The 19,997-nt window shown below is 41.9% G+C and overlaps 1 protein-coding gene across 8 annotated transcripts in view; it reads left to right on the forward strand.

Moving 5' to 3' along the window:
* EXD2 (exonuclease 3'-5' domain containing 2) overlaps window positions 1–19,516 on the forward strand; it is an 86,280-nt gene extending 66,764 nt beyond the window's left edge. For 6 of the 8 annotated variants that reach the window (XM_042943605.1, XM_042943606.1, XM_042943607.1 and 3 more), the window contains 6 exons: window positions 1,400–1,526; window positions 8,161–8,492; window positions 9,496–9,602; window positions 10,141–10,276; window positions 14,626–14,982; window positions 18,052–19,516. In XM_042943605.1, the coding sequence (XP_042799539.1) occupies window positions 1,400–1,526; window positions 8,161–8,492; window positions 9,496–9,602; window positions 10,141–10,276; window positions 14,626–14,982; window positions 18,052–18,268 (1,276 nt within the window). In that variant the 3' untranslated portion in view covers window positions 18,269–19,516. The remainder of the gene's footprint in view (window positions 1–1,399; window positions 1,527–8,160; window positions 8,493–9,495; window positions 9,603–10,140; window positions 10,277–14,625; window positions 14,983–18,051) is intronic. The other 2 variants (XM_042943609.1, XM_042943610.1) reach the window with 2 other exon arrangements.
* The last annotated feature ends 481 nt before the right edge of the window (window positions 19,517–19,997 follow it).

Below are 19,997 nucleotides of genomic sequence, written 5' to 3' on the forward strand. Positions count from 1 at the left end.
AATAGCATTATCATTTTTTCAACTTTGAAAAGTAATTACGTGAACACTAGCCAATTCAAATACAGAAAAATAGAAAGAAGGTATATAATCACCATAAATCCCATACCCAGAGAAAATATCACTAACATATGATTGATATCTTTCTAGTTACCCCTTTGTGCCCTGTCTCTTACCTAGAATCACACACACACCTGTTATGTGGTATGTATATTAACATGAACCACAACATATTTTCTCCCACAGTCTCTTTTTACTTAATATGTCATTGACATCTTTTTTTTTTTTTAATGTTTATTCATTTTTGAGAGACAGAAAGAGAGACAGAGCATGAGTGGGGGAAGGGCAGGGAGCGAGGGAGACACAGAAACCAAAGTAGGCTCCAGGCTCTGAGCTGTCAGCATAGAGCCCAATGTGGGGCTCGAACTCAAGAAGTGTGAGATCATGACCTGAGCTGAAGTCGGACGCTTAACCTCCTGAGCCACCCAGGGGCCCCATTCTTTTTTTTTTTTTTTTTTTTTTTTAATGATTTAGTTTATTTATTTTTGAGAGAGAGAGGGAGCGTGAGCAGAGGAAAGACAGAAAGAGAGGGAACAGAGGATCCAAAGCAAGCTCCATGCTGACAGCAGTGAGCCTGATGAGGGCTCAACCGAATAAGCCACCCAGGTGCCCCTGTCATGGACATCTTTTCACATCAATATAGATACACATCCTTTTTTTTTTTTTAGGTCTATTTATTTTGAGAGAGAGAAAATGAGCAGGGGAGGGGCAGAGAGAGAGAGAGAAGAGAGAGAATCCCAAGCAGGCTCTGTAGTGCCAGCGCAGGCCCAATGTGGGGCTCAGACTCCCGAACAGTGAGATCATGACCTGAGCTGAAATCAAGAGTTGGACGTTTAATCGACTGAGCCACCCAGGCGCCTCCCACTACAATCTTTTTTTAAATAGCTATATGGAATTTAATTCCATATAGATATTTAACTAATCTTTGGTTGATGGGCATTTAGGTTTTTTCCAATTATTTACTACTATAAATAGTGCTGCAGTGAAGATCATTTTATGTACATTTATTCTTAGGATAAATTCCTAGAAGTGGAATTCCGGAATCAGAGGGTTTTTATGGTCAAAACTTTGATAGTTATTTATTGCCAAACTATTTTCCATAAAGATTGTAAAAATGGACAGTTCATGAATTTTAGATCAGACTACTCCATCAATAGTAGTTATATATATTTTTTTTAATCTTTGCAATATGATAAACAAATTGTATATAATTTTTATTTTGTTTGATGTCTAGTAAGATTGAGTATCTACCATCTGTTTTTGGCCATTTATATGTCTTTTTTGACTTGCCTGTTCTTCTTTTGCCCATTTTTGATGCATGACTTTACTTATTTCCTTGTAGAAACAATTTGCTCTGTAATGGGCTTAGCCTGAAATCACTTGCCGAGACAGTTTTGAACTTTCCACTTGACAAGTCCCTCCTGCTTCGCTGCAGCAACTGGGATGCCGAGAATCTTACTGAGGACCAGGTACTTCTTTTGTTTGTTTGTTTGTTTTAAGTTTTTTAGTTTATTTATTTTGAGAGAGAGAGCACAAGTGAGTGAGCAGGGGAGGGGCAGAGAGAGGGAGAGAGAATCCCAAGCAGCTCCATGCTGTCAGCACAGAGCCTGACGTGGGGCTTGATCTCATGAATGGTGACAACATGACCTGAGCCAAGATCAAGAGCTGGACGCTTAAGTGACTGAGCCACCCAGGTCCCCTGACAACCAGGTACTTCTTATCAGAGTAGTTGAAGAATGGAAGAGCCATTGCTTATGACGTATAGTTGTTTTTAAAATTGTAATCTTCAAATGTAAGTATTGGGTGGAAATACTTTAAAATAGACTCATTGAAGGTAACTGTTCTATAGTATATAAATAGTACTTAAGTAGCAGAATAAGAGTGCCTATTCTGTTTTATTTTTTTGAGCATTTACTATATGGCAGGCCTTTTAGAAAATGTAATTTTTAAAATGATGAATACAAATGTAATTAGAAAAACAAAGTGTTATAAGACTTATTATATAAGAATTAGTAGTTCCCCGTCTTCCTCCCCTCAGTGGCAACCGATTTCATTTATTTCTGGTAATTACTATTATATTTTTAAATTATGTACATATATTATTCTTTCTTATTTTTATATTGTCTTTGACTTCTTACTGTGGAAGACATGATTTAGTACTCATGTGTTTCCTCTGTCCCCAGACAAATACTGAGTTCCTTTTCCATCGTCCCAATGTAGGTAAATCATCATTTTTATCAGATTCATATCTACTTATATTGGTATTATTTATAGCTGAGCCACATAGTAAGCTGCAATTAAGTTTTTCCTTACACAACTTTTTGCTTTCCTAGGACTAATAATTGTACTTCTGTTTGCTTTGTTTTCTATATACCTGTTAACTCTTTCAGCCCCAGACTTTTAACGGGACCGTCCATCTTTTCTCCAGTGGTTCAGACACAGGAGGTGACTTATTCCTCTCGCTTTCCCTTGGAGCCATCCCTTCTAGAGCCCTTTGTCACCCTGCTCCTTTCAGGAGCCCTGCTGCCTAGCTCTGACCCTGGAATCTGCATTTACCATCATCCTGGGGATTCCCTTCAGCTTTCTTCTGTAGTAGATCTTCTGTCTTCCGAACTCCATGTCTTTTCCCTTTCTTATCTGGGGTACTTTAAGAAAGGGAGCATGGGAAGTTAATTTATGATGCCTTGTGTGTCTGAAAAGATACTGGCTTCCCTCTATTAACTGATGGTTTGGCAGAGTACAGCATTTAGGGTGAAAATCATTTTCCTTCAAAAATTTGAAGGTACTCTTCCCTGTCTTATAGCTTCCAGTATTGATGCTGAGTACGTCACTTGTTTTTCTTTCTGGAAAATCTTTACTTTATTCTTAGTTATTAAAATTCATGATGATACTAATTAGTGTGGGCTATTTCTCATTATAGCATTAGAATTCAGTGGATCCTTTCAATCTGGAAGTTCGTGTCTTTTAGTTCAGGGAATTATTTTCATAATATTTCTTTGAAAACATCCCTCCCTTCTGTTTCTAGAACTCATATTATTTGGATATTGGATCCTTGAATTGATCAGCCTACATCCTAAGAAAAATATTTTCTCTCTGATTTTTCTATCTGTATTTTTTGTTTTATCTTCTAGGAAATTTTCTCAAATTTGTCTTCTAACATTTCTATTGAATTTTTAATAATTCCTATCATAATGTTAAGTGACAAGAGATTCTTGGCCTCCTCTGAATATTCACGTTTAAAATAACTTTGTTTTTGTTTAATGGATGTAGTATCTTCTGTTATCTTAGAGTATTAAAGATTTCTGAGGTTTTCTTCTGCTTCCTGTATTGCTTTGTTCTCCTCTGAGTTCCTTATTTGAAATGTTTGATTTGGTCTTTGAACTTCGCATTAAAGATTTTTCTTAAATGTTTAGATCCTTGTCTGTCCATTCATAGTTAAGGACACATTAAAAAGCTGATTGGGCACATCAGCTGATGAATGCATAAATAAAATATGGCATACCCTTACAATGGAGTATTACTCAGTACTAAAAATGATACATACTATGACAGGGATGAGTCTCGAAAACATTATGCTACTGAAAGAAGCTAATTGCAAACACATTTTGCATGACTCCATTTTTGTGAAATATTTCAGAATATACAAATCTATAGAGACAGAAAATAAATTAATAGGTTGCCTAGGGCTGGGAGAAGTGGAGGATGACTGCCAGTGGGTCAAAGATTTCTTTTTGAGGTGATGAAAGTGTTCCAACGTTGATTATGGTGAATGGTTGTACCATTCTGCAAGTCTGTTAAAAATCCTGAATCTTGGACCATCTGTAAAAGACATTTTCGGAACAATTGGAGACGTTAGAACTGTATATTATTGTATTTTGCCACTGTTAAAGTTCTTGGGTGTGCTAATAGTATGATTATGTAGAAGAATGTTCTTCTTCTTAAGAAGTACACACTAATGTATTTAGAGATGAAGGACTATAATAGCTGCAACTTAGTGTTGCAATGTGTTCAGCCAAAAAGAAAAAAAAAAAGTGTGTGGTGTCCATATCATAAAGAGATAAAGCAAATCTTGACAATTATGAATGTCAGGTGGCATTATTATTTAACTTCTCTGTGAGCTTGAAAATCTTAAAAATAAAAAGTTGGGGAGAAAAAGTTAATTGCTATCAAATTTGAAACCAGATTTGTGATCCTTATTGTGAGAATTCAGAATTTCCAAAGTTTCTTATTCATGCTTTATTTAAACAGTGTTTATTTTTTGTTCTAATTATGAACATAATGCTTAATGAGATTTTAGAAAATACAGAAAATGATATTTAAATTTTAATTTAAAAAATGTTTAATGTTTGTTTATTTTTGACAGAGAAACAGAGCACAAGTGGGGTGGAGGGGCAGAGAGAGAGGGGAACAGAGAATCTGAAGCAGGCTCCAGGCTCCAAGCGGTCAGCACAGAGCCCGATGTGGTGCTTGAGCCCACAAACTGTGAGATCATGACCTGAGCCAAAGTCAGATTCTTAACCGACTGAGCCACCCAGGTGCCCCTTAAATTTGAATTAAAAAAAAATGGATTGAGAACACAGCAAATATGGCCAGCGCTTTTGGGCCAGTGGGCTTTATTATCAGTACCTACAGATTATAGTCACATGTCAGTAACTGGAACTCTTCTTTCTCAGGCTACTCAGTGTCTCCAGAAATGAACCATCTAGTCTTCTGCCAAAGGGGTGTAAGCCCCTCTGCTTATATTCTGGTAGCTGAGTGGGAAAAGGTGCTGGTAGTTTTACCAGTCATTATGTAAACTTTCCCATAATCCCTTTTTCAGATGACACTTTGCCCCCACCCTTCACCAGACCTGTTGTTACTGGATCCAGATCCTCTGGGAGTTAGCCCATTATATGACTTAAACTTTTACTCTTTGGGGGGTTAGAGAAGGAGTAGTTGCCAGCCCTGTGGTGTAAAGGAGAAGATCTAGGGTTTGTTGTTTTTTTTTTTCAAGTTTATTTTTGTTTATTTTGAGAAAGAGATAGAGAGCAAGCAGGGGAGGGGCAGAGAGAGAGAGGGAGACAGAATCCCAAGTGGGTTCCGTGCCATCAGTGCAGAGCCCAGTTCAGGGCTTGAACTCACCAACTGTGAGATCATGACCTGAGATGAAATCAAGAGTTGGACGCCTAACTGACTGAGCCACCCCGGTGCCTCTGGTTCTAAGTGTTCTTTTTGGAGACTTTCACCTTATCCTATTGTTCTCACCCCTGCTTGTACCCTTGCTTTCCCAGATTCCTGGTGCTTCCCATTCCTTATGCTTATGTTCTGTGGCTCAAATTAACTTAATTCTTGGATTTTTGGCTTCCTTTAGGCCTAGGTTTTAGCCTTCTCTTGTTTGCTGAGTCAGTCACTGCTTGTTCACCCTTCCAAAATGTTGTTATAGAAAAGCTTTAGCACAGCTGATACCTTAAGGTTAACATCCTTCCTGAGAGAGAGTTTTGGGAGTCATACTATCTGAATTTGTTTTTTGCAGCTGTTTCTGACTTTCTGTGACCCTGAGTAAGTCACTTCTTTGTGCCTTGGTTCCTTCCTTCCTTCCTTCCTTCCTTCCTTCCTTCCTTCCTTCCTTAACAATTTTAAGGTATAACTAACATACAGCAAAATTCAGCCATTTAAAGTACACAAAATGAGGTGCCTGGCTGGCTTAGTCCGTAGAGCATGTTACTCTTGATCTCAGAGATGTGAGTTCAAGCCCCACATTGGGCATGGAGCCGACTTAAAAAAAAAGTATACAAATCAATGGACTTTAGTATTTTTACAGAGTGGTACAACCATCACCACAATCTAATTTTAGAAGATTTTTGGGGTGCCTGAGTGGCTCAGCCGGTTGAGTGTCTGTCTCTTGATTTAGGCTCAGGTCATGATCTCACGGTTTGTGAGATTGAGACCCTTGTCGGGTTCTGTGCTGACAGCCTGGAGCCTGCTTGGGATTCTCTTTCTCTCCCACTCTCTCTGCCCCTCCCCATCTTGCACCCTCTCTCTCCAAATAAACAAAAAACATTAAAAAAAAATACTTAAAAAAAAAAAAGAACATTTTTATCACCCCAAAGAGAAACTCCATATCCATTAGCAAGTCACTTCCCACCCTATGCTCACTCCCACCCTAGCACTAGGCAGCCATTGATCTACCTCTTGTCTCTATAGATTTGTCTGTTTTGGACATTTCATATCAATGGAATCATATAATATATGATCTTTTGTGGGCTTAACTTACCATGTTGTCGTGGGTCATTCACATTGTAACGTTTATTGGTACTTCATTTCTTTTTATTCTAAACAATATTGTATGGATATATAGTACATTTGGTTTATACATTCATCAGTTGGTGCATTGCTTTCATTTTTTGGCTATTATGAAAAATGCCACTATGAATATTTGGGCATAAAATTTTGTGTGGACACATGTATGTTTTTACTTCTCTTGGGTATATACCTAGAAGTGTAATTGCTGGGTCATGAACTTTATGTGTCACTGAGGAACTGCCAGACTGTTTTACAAAGTAACTACATCATTTTATATTCCAATTAGCAATGTATGAAGGTTCTAATTTTCTGCATCCTCACCAACGCTTGTTATTGCCTATCTTTTTGGTTAGAGCCATCCTAGTAGGAATGAAATGGTATTTCGTTGTGGTTTTGATTTACATTTCCCTAGTGACTAATGAGGCTGAGCATCTTTCCATGTGCTTATTGGCTATTTAAAAATATGTTATGGAAATTATATATTGTAGAATATATATTACAGAAATATCTATTTAAATCCTTTGCTCGTATTTTGATCGAGTTGTTTGTCTTTATATTGTTGGCTTTTAAGAGTTCTTTATATATTTTGGAGACTAGTCCCTTATTAGAGACGTAATGTGTAAATATTTGCCTCCGTTCTTCAGGTCATCTTTTCACTTACTTGGTGGAGTTGTTTGAAGCACAAAAGGTTTTAATACTGATGAGGTCTAGGTATCTATTTTTTCTTTTATCACATATACTTCTGGTGTCATAGCCAAGAAATCATTGCCTAACCCAAGGTCATGAACATTTACCCCTACGTTTTCTTCTAAAAGTCTTAGGTTTTAGCTCTTACATTTAGGCTTATAATTTTTGTTTGGATCCAACTTTATTCTTTTACATGTGGCCATCCAATTGTCTTAACACCATTTGATGAAAGTGCTTGGGTTTTCTTATCATTTGAAAACAGTGTTAAAAAGCACTTTAAGCTCTTCACATTGAAGCACACTCCTTTCCTTTGAGAAACAGCCTGCTGATCCTGCTGATAGATGTGTAGATTGTTGAGTCTAGGTGGAAAATTTTACCCAAATTGTTTTATTCTAAAAGCATAACAAATCCTTCCTAGTAGTATTATTTACCAGGCTTGGTTATTAAAGGTAAATTAAAGGAATTTTAAAGTCTTCACACCCTTTGTTGGGAAAAGCTATTGATTATAGATTTGACTACTTTTATTTATGATCAGCCTTCCTGTCACCAGTGGCTTGGGAGAATGACTTACCATTTTTAAATAAATAAATTCCAGAAATGGGCCCTTTTGACTTTTGATTTGAGGCCCATGCTTGAAACCAATTTGTTTCCCACATCTTATTAATAATGGCAGGTTGTTTCTGATTGACAGTCACATAGGCCTCTTAATGAATCTTGCTTTCAGGTGTTCTAGAGGATGACCACCTCCAAAGTGAATTTCGTGTTCTGGTTGTCAAACTTGTGGTAACTGGCCTCACCTAAACTTGACAAAAATCTGTCCATCAGGTTTGGTAGCAGATAGAAAGAAACTTCACTAATTTATATATTGAATAGGATTGTTGAGCCTTTAGAGTAAGGCACTATTTTAGCTATTTTAGTTAAAAACAGAGACAGGAAAGAAACATGAAGATTCATTATACTATTCGATTTACTGTTGTATAGTATGAAATGTCTCATAATAAAAGGTTGTTGAGAAGTACATCATACATCTTGAATTAGAATCCTAAAAGTTGTCTGCATCTTTGTGATTGAGTTGGAAATTGCTTTCTTTGCTTTGCCTTCCAGATTCCACTGATCTCTGACTTTTCTCTTCAGGTAATATATGCTGCCAGGGATGCCCAGATTTCAGTGGCTCTCTTTCTCCATCTTCTTGGATACCGTTTCTCTAGGAATTCAACTCTAGATGAGAACGATGACCACATGAGCTGGAGGGAAGTCTTGGAGAAATGCCGGGATGTGGTAGACATCCCGTTCCGAAGCAAAGGAGTGAGCCGATTGGGGGAAGAAGTTAATGGGGAAGCAGCAGAAGCCCAGCAGAAGCCCAAAAATAAGAAGTCTAAGATGGATGGAGTGATGCCAGGCAACCACCAGGGGAGAGACCCCAGGAAGCACAAAAGAAAGCCCCTGGGGGTGGGCTACTCGGCCAGGTAACTGAGCTGTACCCTGTCTGCTGAGACTCAGAGGCCCAGCCTGCAGCAAAAGGCACGATGCCTCATCTTGGGTCTGGGGACAAGGTTGTATGCTAGGACAGCAGAGGTGCTGTAGGGGTTAATTTTATTTTTCCTTTCCTTCAAGGACATTTGGAGCTGTTTTTTGATCTATTTGTGTATTTTCCTCCTTTCCCCCTTCTTTTGCTTTTTAAGTTTTAGACAGTTGGAGTAGAAATAGGGAGAACTTAACCGAGCTTTGTCACTGATCCTCATATGACCTTAGACTTGTAACTTCTCCAGTTATAAATGAGGGTATAATTATTACTCCTTCCTTGCTCGGGATAGCTGCGAAAATGAATAACATGAATTGCCTTCTACATTGCAGAAGAAATGCATCATCTGATTTCCTGTTCATTTGGTATTTGATTATTTAGAATGGCATCCAGCTCTAAGCCAATATTATTCTCTAACCAGTAAGAGTTTCTCTGTACGACTTATGCCTCTATTGCAGAAAGATGACTAATAAGTACTTTGGAGTGGAAGCTTGGTCCCTGTAGCAGAGTGCCTTTAGGAACTGGATGATTAAATTGAAGCAAGTATTGCGTTTGAGCCAGAAATAAACTCCTGTGGCCCTCATTACTTCAGCCTGAAATTCTTTAATTTTAATTTACTTTGTTTAACCCAGTGATTACTCTGTAGAGCAGTTTCTTGGTGCTTGCTCCCGTTCACTTTCACAACAGAGCTGTGTAAATACTACCCAACTTACTTCCTGTCCATAAATATAAAGACTAGCTAAATGAACTCATTTTTAGTTCCTAGCCCCATGCAGATGGAGGAACAGACATGATTTTTTGCCCTACTTGTTTTTTCCCATAAACGTAATGTTTGACCCCAGTATCGAGAGTAGCTGGGGTCACTCAGAAGACAGCATGGGAAGGCAACTGATACCTTGACCCATGGTTAGCTTTCAGTCTTAGATTAATCTCTGCCTTCCCTGCAGAAAATCACCCCTCTATGATAACTGCTTCCTGCATGCTCCTGATGGACAGCCCCTCTGCACTTGTGACCGAAGGAAAGCTCAGTGGTACCTGGACAAAGGCATTGGAGGTTTGAGACTCACCTGTCCTATTTCATCTACATTTAGGTGCATGTGTGTCCTGGCAGGAGTGGGGAGAGGGACACGGGGCAGGGGGGGATAGAAGAAGGCAGAAAGAACTTGAGACAAGTGAGACGTGGCTGTTCAGTTGTGATTTCTGTCTGCTTAGAGACTCAGGCCCAGCCTCCAGCAAAAGGCATGAGGTCTCATCTTGGGTCTGGAGAGAAGGTTGTATGGTAGGATAGTAGAGGTGCTCTAGGGGTAATTTTATTTTTCCTTTCCTTCAAGGACGTTTGGAGCCATCTTTTTATCTATTTGTGTGTCTTTTTCTCCTGTCTCCCTTCTTTCACTTTATAATTTTTAGACAGTTGAAGAACTAACATAAGGAGAAGTTAATCTAGCTTTGTCACTGATCCTAATATGACCTTAGACCTATACGTCTTCAGTTATAATCGTGATCTCTGGTGGATACAGCAGAGAACAATTCAGGTGGGGCTTCCTTCCTGAGGGAGAGGTAGGCAAACACTCACCCTTTTTCTTTTTCCTAAGAGCTGGTGAGCGAAGAGCCTTTTGTGGTCAAGCTACAGTTTGAACCTGCGGGAAGACCCGAATCTCCAGGAGACTATTACTTGATGGTTAAAGAGAACCTGTGTGTAGTATGTGGCAAGAAGGACTCGTACATTCGGTGAGTGTGGGGTCTGGCCACCCAGATTCTCTGCCTCTGATGGAATTTGCCTTTGTAGCCACATATGGAACCCTCGGGGGCCTTGGTTGAATCTGTCCACTTTGGCTGAAAGACTTGTCCATGGCGGTCATCCCAGTTTTCCTGAGAGCTTCTGAACTCTGTGTGGCCTTGCTATAGTGTCCCCCACCTATCCTGAGACCAGTTCTTGGTTTCCGGAACGTAACCCTCTTTCTCAGTGACAGTTTGCCATGAAGAGAGTGATTCCCTTTTGCTAATAGAAAGATCAGAGACCATTTCCTTCTGAAGCTGCCTTTCTCTGTGTGTTCTTATAATCCTTCCTTGAGTGGCTCACAAGCTGCACCTTGGTACTATTCGTGGAATACAGGCATACCTCAGATATATTGCAACTCTGGCTCCAGACCATCATAATAAAGCGAACACCACAATAAAGTGAGGCAGGAGCGCCTGGCTGTCTCAGTCAGTGGAGTATGCCACTCTTGATCTCGGGGTTGTGAGCTCAAGCCCCACGCTGGGTGTACAGATTACTTTAAAATAAAATCTTAGGGGTGTCTGAGTGGCTCAGTCAGTTAAGTGTCTGACTAGCTCAGGTCATGATCTCGCAGTCCATGAGTTTGAGCCCCACATTGAGCCTCTGTGCTGACATGACAGCTCAGAGCCTGGAGCCTGCTTCGGATTCTATGTCTCCCTCTCTCTCTGCCTCTCCCCCACTCACGCTCTGTCTCTGTCTCTCTCTAAAAAAAATAAACATTAAAAAAATTTTAAAAAAATCTTAAAGTGAATGAGTCAAATGAATTTTTGATTTCCAGTGCATGTAAAAATTACATTTACACTGCACTATAGTGCAGTAACATTATGTCTAAAACAACAGTGTATATATTTTAATTTAAAAATACTTCACAGGCACTTGGGTGACTCAGTTGGTTAAGTATCTGACTCTTGATTTCAGCTCAGGCCATAATCTCACGGTTTGTGAGTTCGAGCCCCACGTTGGGCTCTGCACTGACAGTATGGAGCCTGCTTGGGATTCTCTCTCTCTCTCTCTCTCTCTCTCTCTCTCTGTCCCTCCTCCACTTGCATGCTTTCTCTCTCTGTCTCTCTCTCTCTCAAAATAAAGAAATAAACATTAAAAAATATGTTAAAAAATACTTTATTGCTGGGGTGCCTTACTGGCTCAGTAAGTAGAGCATGTGACTCTTGATCTTGGAGTCATGAGTTCGAGCCCCACATTGGGTATAGAGGTTATATACATACATACATAGAATACTTTATTGCTAAAAAATGCTAACCATCTTCTGAGCTCTCAGTGAGTTGTAATTCTTTGCTGGAGGAGGGTCTTGCCTCGATGTTGATGGCTGCTAACTAATCAGGGTGGTGGCTGCTGAAGGTTAGGGTGGCTGTGGCCATTTCTTTTTTTTGTTAAATTTAAAAATTTTTTAATGTTTATTATTTTGAGAGAGAGAGAGAGACGGAGCTTGAGTGGTGGGGGGAGGGGGCAGAGAGAGAGAGAGGGAGACACAGAATATGAAGTAGGCTCCAGGCTCTGAGCAGTTAGCAAGAGCCCGACACGGGGCTCAAACCCATGGACCACAAGATCATGACCTGAGCTGAAGTTGGTTGCTTAACTGACTGAGCCACCCAGGCGCCCTGACAGTTTCTTAAAATAAAATGACAATGAAGTTTGCTGCACTGATGGGTTCTTCTTTCACAAATATTTTCTCTGTAGCATGTGATGGTGTTTGATAGCATTTTACTCACAGTAGAACTTCTTTCCAAATTGGAGTCAGTCCTTTCAAATCCTGCACTGTTTCATCAACTAAGTTGACATAATATTCTAAATCCTTTGCTGTCATTTCAACAATCTTCACAGCATCCTCACCAGGAATAGATTCCATCTCAAGAAACCACTTTCCTTGCTCATCGATAAGAAGCAACTCATCAGTTAAAGTTTTATCCTGAGATCACAGCAATTCAGTCCCATCTTCAGGCTCCACTTCTGATTCTAGTTCTGTTGCTATTTCTACCACATCTGCAGTGACTTCTTTTGCCCATGGGCTGCAGAATAGATGTGCTAGCAGACATGAAAACAATATTAATCTTGTGTATCTCCATCAGAGTTCTTGGGTGGCCAGATATACTGTCAATGAAGAGTAAAATGTTGAAAGGAAATTTTTTTTTTCTGAGCAGTAGTCTCAACAGTGGGCTTAAAATATTCAGTAAACCATGTTGTAAACAGATAGGCTGTCATCCACACTTTGTTTTTCCATTTAGAGAGCACAGGCAGAGTAGATTTAGCATCATTCTGAAGGGCCCTAGGGTTTTTAGAATGGTCCATGAGCATTGGCTTCGAGTGAAAGTCACCAGCTGCATTAGCCCTTAACAAGAGAGTCAGCCTGTCTTTTGAAGCTTTAAAAAAAATTTTTTTTAACGTTTTTTATTTATTTTTGAGAGAGAGAGAAGAGAGAGAAAGCACGGGAGGGACAGAGAGAGAGAAGGAGACAGAATCCAAAGACAGGCTCCAGGCTCTGATCTAGCTGTCAGCACAGAGCCCGACACGGGGCTCGAACCCACGAACTGTGAGATCGTGACCCGATCCGAAGTTGGATGCTTAACCATCTGAGCCACGCAGGCACCCCTCTTTTGAGGCTTTGTAACCAGGTGCTGACTTCTCTCTAGCTATGAAAGCCCTGGATGGCATCTTCTTCCAATAAAAGGCTGTTTCATCCACATTGAAAATCTGTTGGTTAGTGGAGCCACCTTCATGAATCATCTTAGCTGGATCTTCTGGAGAACTTGCTGCAGCTTCTACATATGCACTTGCTGTCTCACCTTGCACTTTCATGTTGTGGAGATGGCTTCTTTCCTTAAACTTCATGAACCGACCTCTGCTGGCTTCAGACTTTTCTTCTGCAGCTTCCTCACCTCTCAGCCTTCACAGAATTGGAGAGGATTAGGACCTTGCTCTGGATTAGGCTTTGGTTTAAGATAACATTGAGGTTAGTTTGATCTTCTGTCCAGACCACTAACCTCTCTCTATGTCAGCAGTAAGGCTGTTTCACTTGCATCCCATTTATGTGTTCACTGGAGCAGCACTTTTAATTTCCTTCGAGAACTTTTCCTAGGCATTCACAAGTCGGTTAACTGGTTCCAGAGGCATAGCTTTTGGCCTGTGTCGGCTTTCCACATGCCTTCCTCACTCAATGTAATCACTTCTAGCTTTTGATTTAAAGTGGGAGACGTGCAAGTCTTTCTTTCACTTGAACACTAATAGGCCATTGTAGGGTTATTAACTGGCCTGATATCAATATCATTGCATCCCAAGAAACAGGGAGGCCCCAGGAAAGGGAGAGAGAGACAGTGCAATGGCCAGCTGGTGGAGCAGTCAGAACACACATAACATTTATTTATTGTTTTCACGGTCTTATATGGGCATGGTTCATGGTGTCCCCAAAACAATTACTGTAGTGACACCTGTGCTCACTTATCACAGATTAGCATAACGAATATAATAATAATGAAACAGTTCGAAATGTTGCAAGAATTACTAAAATATGACACAGAGACAGGAAGTGAAAAAATGCTATTGGAAAAATGGGGCCAGTAGACTTGCTTGATGCAGGGTTGCCACAAACTTTCAATGTGTAAAAAATGTAAAATCTGCAGAACACAATGACATGAGGTGTGCCTGTATTTGGATGACCTGAAGGCACACTTTGGGTTTTCTCCCTGGCTTCTGTGGAATAATTCACTTTCCTACGTTCTCTTCTTACAAAGTAAGACAAATAATTGTTGCTCTTAAGAGTTTTTCCTGAGAGCTTAGTTCTCCTTAGAAAACACTGCTGGGCCTTGATGAACCATGGAAATAGTCTGAGTGAGGGATTTCTCAGATAGAGGAAATTGGTTTTTTTCGGTCACCAGGCTTCCAGAATTTCAGAAGTAGAGGTTGCCTGCTACATGCTTTGAGAGTTATTTTCTAGATATTAAAGGCCATTAGTATTTTTTTTTTTCATTTCTCTGATACTCTTCCTTCTGGGAATACAATCATGGCAAAGGTGGTTATTAGCCTCCCTCTGCCATTGGCCCTCTGCTGGCTCTTGAGGGCAGGTGGTATGAACCTACTTCTAGGAGAGAGGAAACTAAGGCACGGGTAGCTAGGCAGGCCGAGAGTGGAATAGGTCGTACTGCCTGTATGTAATCTCTGTTGGATTGTGGTGCCCAAGGCTTCTCAGTCATGTTTAGGCCCAGATGAGACTCCAGTAGCCCGCCTGCTAGCTCCACATGTGTTCCGTGTCATCTGCTAATGAGCGCTGCCTTCTGGGTGGGCTTGGCAGGAAGAACGTGATTCCACACGAGTACCGGAAGCACTTCCCCATTGAGATGAAAGACCACAACTCCCACGATGTGCTGCTGCTCTGTACCTCCTGCCACGCCGTCTCTAACTACTACGACAACCACCTGAAGCAGCAGCTGGCCAGGGAGTTCCAGGCCCCCATTGGCTCTGAGGAGGGTCTGCGGCTGCTAGAAGACCCTGAGCGCCGGCAGGTACGTTCTGGGGCCAGGGCCCTGCTCAACGCGGAGAGCCTGCCTGCTCGTCGGAAGGAGGAGCTGCTGCGAGCCCTCAGAGAGTTTTACGACACAGACACAATCACGGATGAGATGCTTCAAGAGGCTGCCAGCCTGGAGACCAGGTACAGAAAGGGTGGAGGAGTGACCCAGAGCACTGACCCTGACCACTCGGTGAGGTTGCTTGCCAGGTGGGGGGCGTGCATAGCCTGTGTCATCCCGTTACGTGTGTAATGGCTTAAAATACCACAGAACTGGGATAGTACAATCTGTTTGAGAATTGCCTTTCCATAGGAGACTTGTCTTCTGTCATTAACCCTTCCTTTTAAGGTCATATATGTCCGGTCATTTTCATGATTAGCAGGTGAGTTCAAGTGCGGTGGAGTTGTGCCTTAGAGATTCTATGCAGAAGGAAATCCTAAAGTCAGCACAGAAGATGAAAACCATACTCAAAAAATACCCTCAAGTCTCTGAAGTTGCCCACGAGTACGGTGTGTGTGGGTTTTTTTTGTCTCTCACCGTATCCAGATAGGTGGGAACTGAGACCAGGGGCTTCATGTTTGCTGTCTCACCTGGACTCAGGGTACTGGCCCATTGAATGGAATATTGGCTCTAACCATTTAAGTTACTTTTCTCCTTTTCCCTTCCTTCTTTGCTCCCTCCTTCCCCACAAATACATGGTTGAACTTACAGGACTTAACTCGGTGTTCCCAAATGAGAAGCTTATGGTCCTAAGAAATGAACGGGTGCGTTCCTGAGGTGAAAAAAATTCTGCATCACCTGCTGTAGTTTTGCTTACCAACTGTCTCCTTTCCAGTCAGGGATTGAAATAATCGAGCTGATAAGTTCACCAAACAGAAGGCGATGATGTTTGCCTATAGAGTTTTGTTACCAAAAAATCTTAAATATAGCAGCAAGTATCAAACAAATATTTCTAGATATCTTAATCTGTTTAACCCAGCTAATAAACTTTCTATAAATTGCCTTAATTAGTTCTTATAACAAAGCTATGAAATAGGATTTAGATTTCTTACTGGTAACTGCTCACCTTGTATCTTGCATTTTTTAAATCTTTCAAAGTTAATAAAACATTACTGAGTTGTATTCTTATAGCTACCTTGTGAGTCTGTAAAGCAGATGTTATTTTCCCAGCTTTATGTTAGCTGCCCTGAGGTAAAGTCAAATAACTTGCCAGGGTCCTATGAGAAATTAAGGGGACGGGTTCCTTTAACCGGTTCCCAGATGCATTTGCTAAAACAGGCGAACTTCCCCTTTCACCACAGACCTTTCTAACAAATCACCTGCTGACTTGGATAGAAGGATGCTGGACTTGGATGTCTGGGACTGGGAAGAAGAGCTGTTTGGGGAAAGATAGGCTAGTTAGTGGCACTCTGGTGAGCTAAGCAATAGTGTCTGCAGACCCCCGGAGGGCACCAGCACTGCTAGGATGGGGAGGGGGTCTTGAGAGTGGGGCGTGCATGCGTGGAGGGGAACTGAGTCCATGGGGTACCAGCTTCCTTGAGAAAATTAGCCTTTCCTCACAGGAGGTGAACACACTGTTCGCATGGCAACAGAACAGTTTTTAAGGCCTCCGTGCTTAGGAAGGAGGCAGGGATTCATTTTCCCATTAAACAGCACCAGCTGCACAACTGAATATTTCATGGGACTGAAACAGGTCTCTCATGGATGTGGTTTGGCATTCTTTTTTTTTTTTTTTTAAGATTTTATTTTATTTTTTTAAAATGTGTTTATTTATTCTGAGAGAGAAAACAGCATGAGCCAGGGAGAGGAAGAAGGAATCCCAGGCAGGCTCGCTCCATGCTATTTGCACACAGAGCCCGGCGTGGGGCTCAGTCCCATAAACTGTGAGATCATGATTTGAGCCGAAATCAAGAGTAAAATGTTTAACCAACTGAGCCACCCAGATGCCCCTAAGATTTTATTTATTTATTTATTTATTTATTTATTTATGCATGAATGCATGCTTATTTATTTTTGAGAGAGAGCGTGAGTGGGGAGGTGCGGAGAGAGGGGGACAGAGGATCCGAATCAGGCCCTGCACTGAAACCAGAAAGCCTGACGTGGGGCTCGAACTCACAAACCGTGAGATCACGACCTGAGCCGAAGTTGGATGCTCAACCGACTAAGCCAGCCAGGTGCCCCAGGATTTTATTTTGAAGTAATCTGTACATCCAACGTGGGGCTCAAACTTATAACTCCAAGATGAAGGGCTGCGTGTTCCACCCACTCAGCCAGCCAAACACCTCCATCTTTTTTTTTTTTTTTTTTTTTAATTGAAGTGTAGTTGACACAGGGCCACACAACATTACATTCGTTTCAGGTGTACCACAGTGATTCAACAAGTTTATACGTTATGCTGTTCTCATCACAAGGGTAGCTACCATCTGTGACCATAGAACGCTATCACAACACCAGTGACTGTATTGCCTATGCCGTATGGTTTGGTGTTCTTTCTGTGAGAAAGAAAACACTAGAGAAATGTACCACCTTGCATTTAACATTCAGGTATTACAGTGTTATGAAAACTTGGAGCATGTGGGGTGATGTATGGTTCAGAATGAATAATTAAGATTTTTTTTTTTTGATGTTTATTTTTTGAGAGAGAGAGAGAGAGAGAAAGAGACAGAGCACGAGCAGGGGAAGGGCAGAGAGAGAGAGGGAGATACAGAATGTGAAGCAGGCTCCAGGCTCTGAGCTGTCAGCACAGGGCCCGACGCGGGGCTCCAGCTCACGGACCAAGAGTTCGTGACCTGAGCTGAAGTTGGACGCTTAACCGACTGAGCTGCCCAGGCGCCCCCAGAATGAATCATTTAAAAGAAAGGCGAGTAACCGTGGAGTTAATAAAAGACCAACATTCTTTACTCGTCGTCAGTCAGACACTAGGGCCCTGTAGTGGGGGCTGAGCCTCGTGCAGGGAGGGGCCTCCCCACAAATGTAGCTCAGCCCCTATAATACCTTCTGTTGGATTGTGTGCAATATGTCCAAACCACTTCTTTAAAAAGGCAGGTATAGGGAAGATGTTTTTAAAAACATTAAAGTAACCAATGCTTTAGAAGCCCAGCCACCTCCTCACGTGCCCTTGCTGAAGCCCCTTGGCCCGCAGCATTTGGAGCCGTCTGTGAGACCATCCTGTGCTTGTTTTCCTCAGACCCTTGTACTTTGTGTCTTGCCAGGATTTCCAATGAAAACTACATTCCTCACGGGCTGAAGGTGGTGCAGTGCCACAGCCAGGGCGGGCTGCGCTCCCTCATGCAGCTGGAGAGCCGCTGGCGTCAGCATTTCCTGGACTCCATGCAGCCCAAGCACCTGCCCCAGCAGTGGTCCGTGGACCATAACCATCAGAAGCTGCTCCGGAAATATGGGGAAGACCTTCCCATCAAGCTGTCGTGATAGCCGCTTTCCTCCCAGGTTAGGACAGCTGGGAAGCTGAGCCAAGGTGGGAAAGTCACCTCTTCCCATGTCATTCATTGTCAGAGCCTAGTGTCGCAAGTCAGAATGCTAACCCACGCTGATCCCAGGATGCTTCTGGTGGAGCAAGGCTGTTGCTTCCAGGGGAGCTTACGGGTTTGAATTTTAGTCGGGCAGGGTGAGAATTCTTTTTCCCTCCCTCTTATTTTATTTTTGTGGACCAAAGGGCCTTGGCCTTTATTTTACTTTCTTTCTTTTGCTTTCCTTGTATGGACAGCAAATGAAGGATTCTTCCCTGAAGCGACTTGTCAAGTTGCTCAGGTTTTTAATACATCTCTTCCCTGTGCAGTATGTTGGTTTTTCTCAAACAGGGGCAGTCAAGGATTTTAATCTCATCGGGTTAGGAGGGGAGAAAACGTTCTTCCAGAGGTTGGAGGGTCAGATTTGTTTTTCCCAGTTCAAGCACATCTTCGTGATAAATTCCTTGGCTTTATGCTCTCCCACGACTCACCTGGTTGAGATCCATCCCATCTAGGTCACTTTGGTTTATTTCCATACTTGAGAATGCTCCCGTTTCCACGTCCAGGACCACAGCAGCGACTTCCTGCCATATGCTTCCACCCGAACACTGGAGGAAATCCTTTTCTGGAAGTAGGCCTTGAAGCTGGCTGGGGCAGAGAGAAGCATAAGCAACCACCTCTCAAGAGAACTTTGATACCTGCTCAGCTTTCCCTTTCATGCTGTTTGTTGTCTGTTTGTTGTAGTCCTCTTGTCCAGAAGTGCAAGGTTTTTAGCTTAATCCCTTTCTGAGAGGAAGATTATCTTCTGTCAGAATCAGTGTCAGGCCCCTTCCGTGTTCTGTGTTCCATCAGATTTGTAACACTGACCTCTTTTAAGCACTTAATTCTCTCCTGGAGTCCTTTGGTCAGGTTGCCTTGTGAGGATTTGTCCACCTCCCCTCATGCCTGGGACTCAGTTAATACGTTCAGATGTTCAAAACGGTGGCGTTTCATCTTTTTATGTGAGGCCACCACTTTGAGCATGAAATAAAGTTTTAGTAGTGATTAGTATTTTTTCTAAAGTTTTAGGAAAACTTTTTTACCTTACAAGATCTTAGAAATTTGAAAAAGAATTTTATGGCCAGAATCCAACAGGAGCTGTTTTGAAATCGTGCCCGAGTTGGTGATGGTTGTTCTAACACTGATAAATAAAACCTCTTCTAAGCACAAAGCTCACTGATGGTAAATGTAAACCTTTTTTCTTCACAGCTTTATAGAATTGGTAACTATTCTTGGGGGAGGGGATATTTGCCCTTCAGGTCCCTGCCGTGTGGGGGCAGGGTGTGCCCAGTGTGTGCCCAGACGCACCACATACAGTGCGGCCGCAGCCCATCCCCGAACGGTCTGCAAACGAGTGAACACATCTTGCATTTTGCTCCTCTGCCCCTGCATTCCCCTTGTCCTCAGACAGGCATTCCTGGGATCTCAACTGGAAATCCTTGAAAATGAACAGTACCTTGGGGACGGGATGTTCGGTGCGGTTATGATGGGTTATTATGGGGCATGCGTGGCAGTGGCTGCACCCCATGCTCGGTAGTCCCAGGGGGTGGAGAACCACAGAGACTGAGGGGTGGTCGGCAGAGCAGGCAGTCTTGCCACAAGGTGGCACTCATAGATTTTGTTTTATATTCGTTCTTGAGAAATAGGGCTTT

The sequence above is a fragment of the Panthera leo genome, chromosome B3 (assembly GCF_018350215.1).
Source record: "Panthera leo isolate Ple1 chromosome B3, P.leo_Ple1_pat1.1, whole genome shotgun sequence".
Taxonomy (NCBI): Eukaryota; Metazoa; Chordata; class Mammalia; order Carnivora; family Felidae; genus Panthera; species Panthera leo.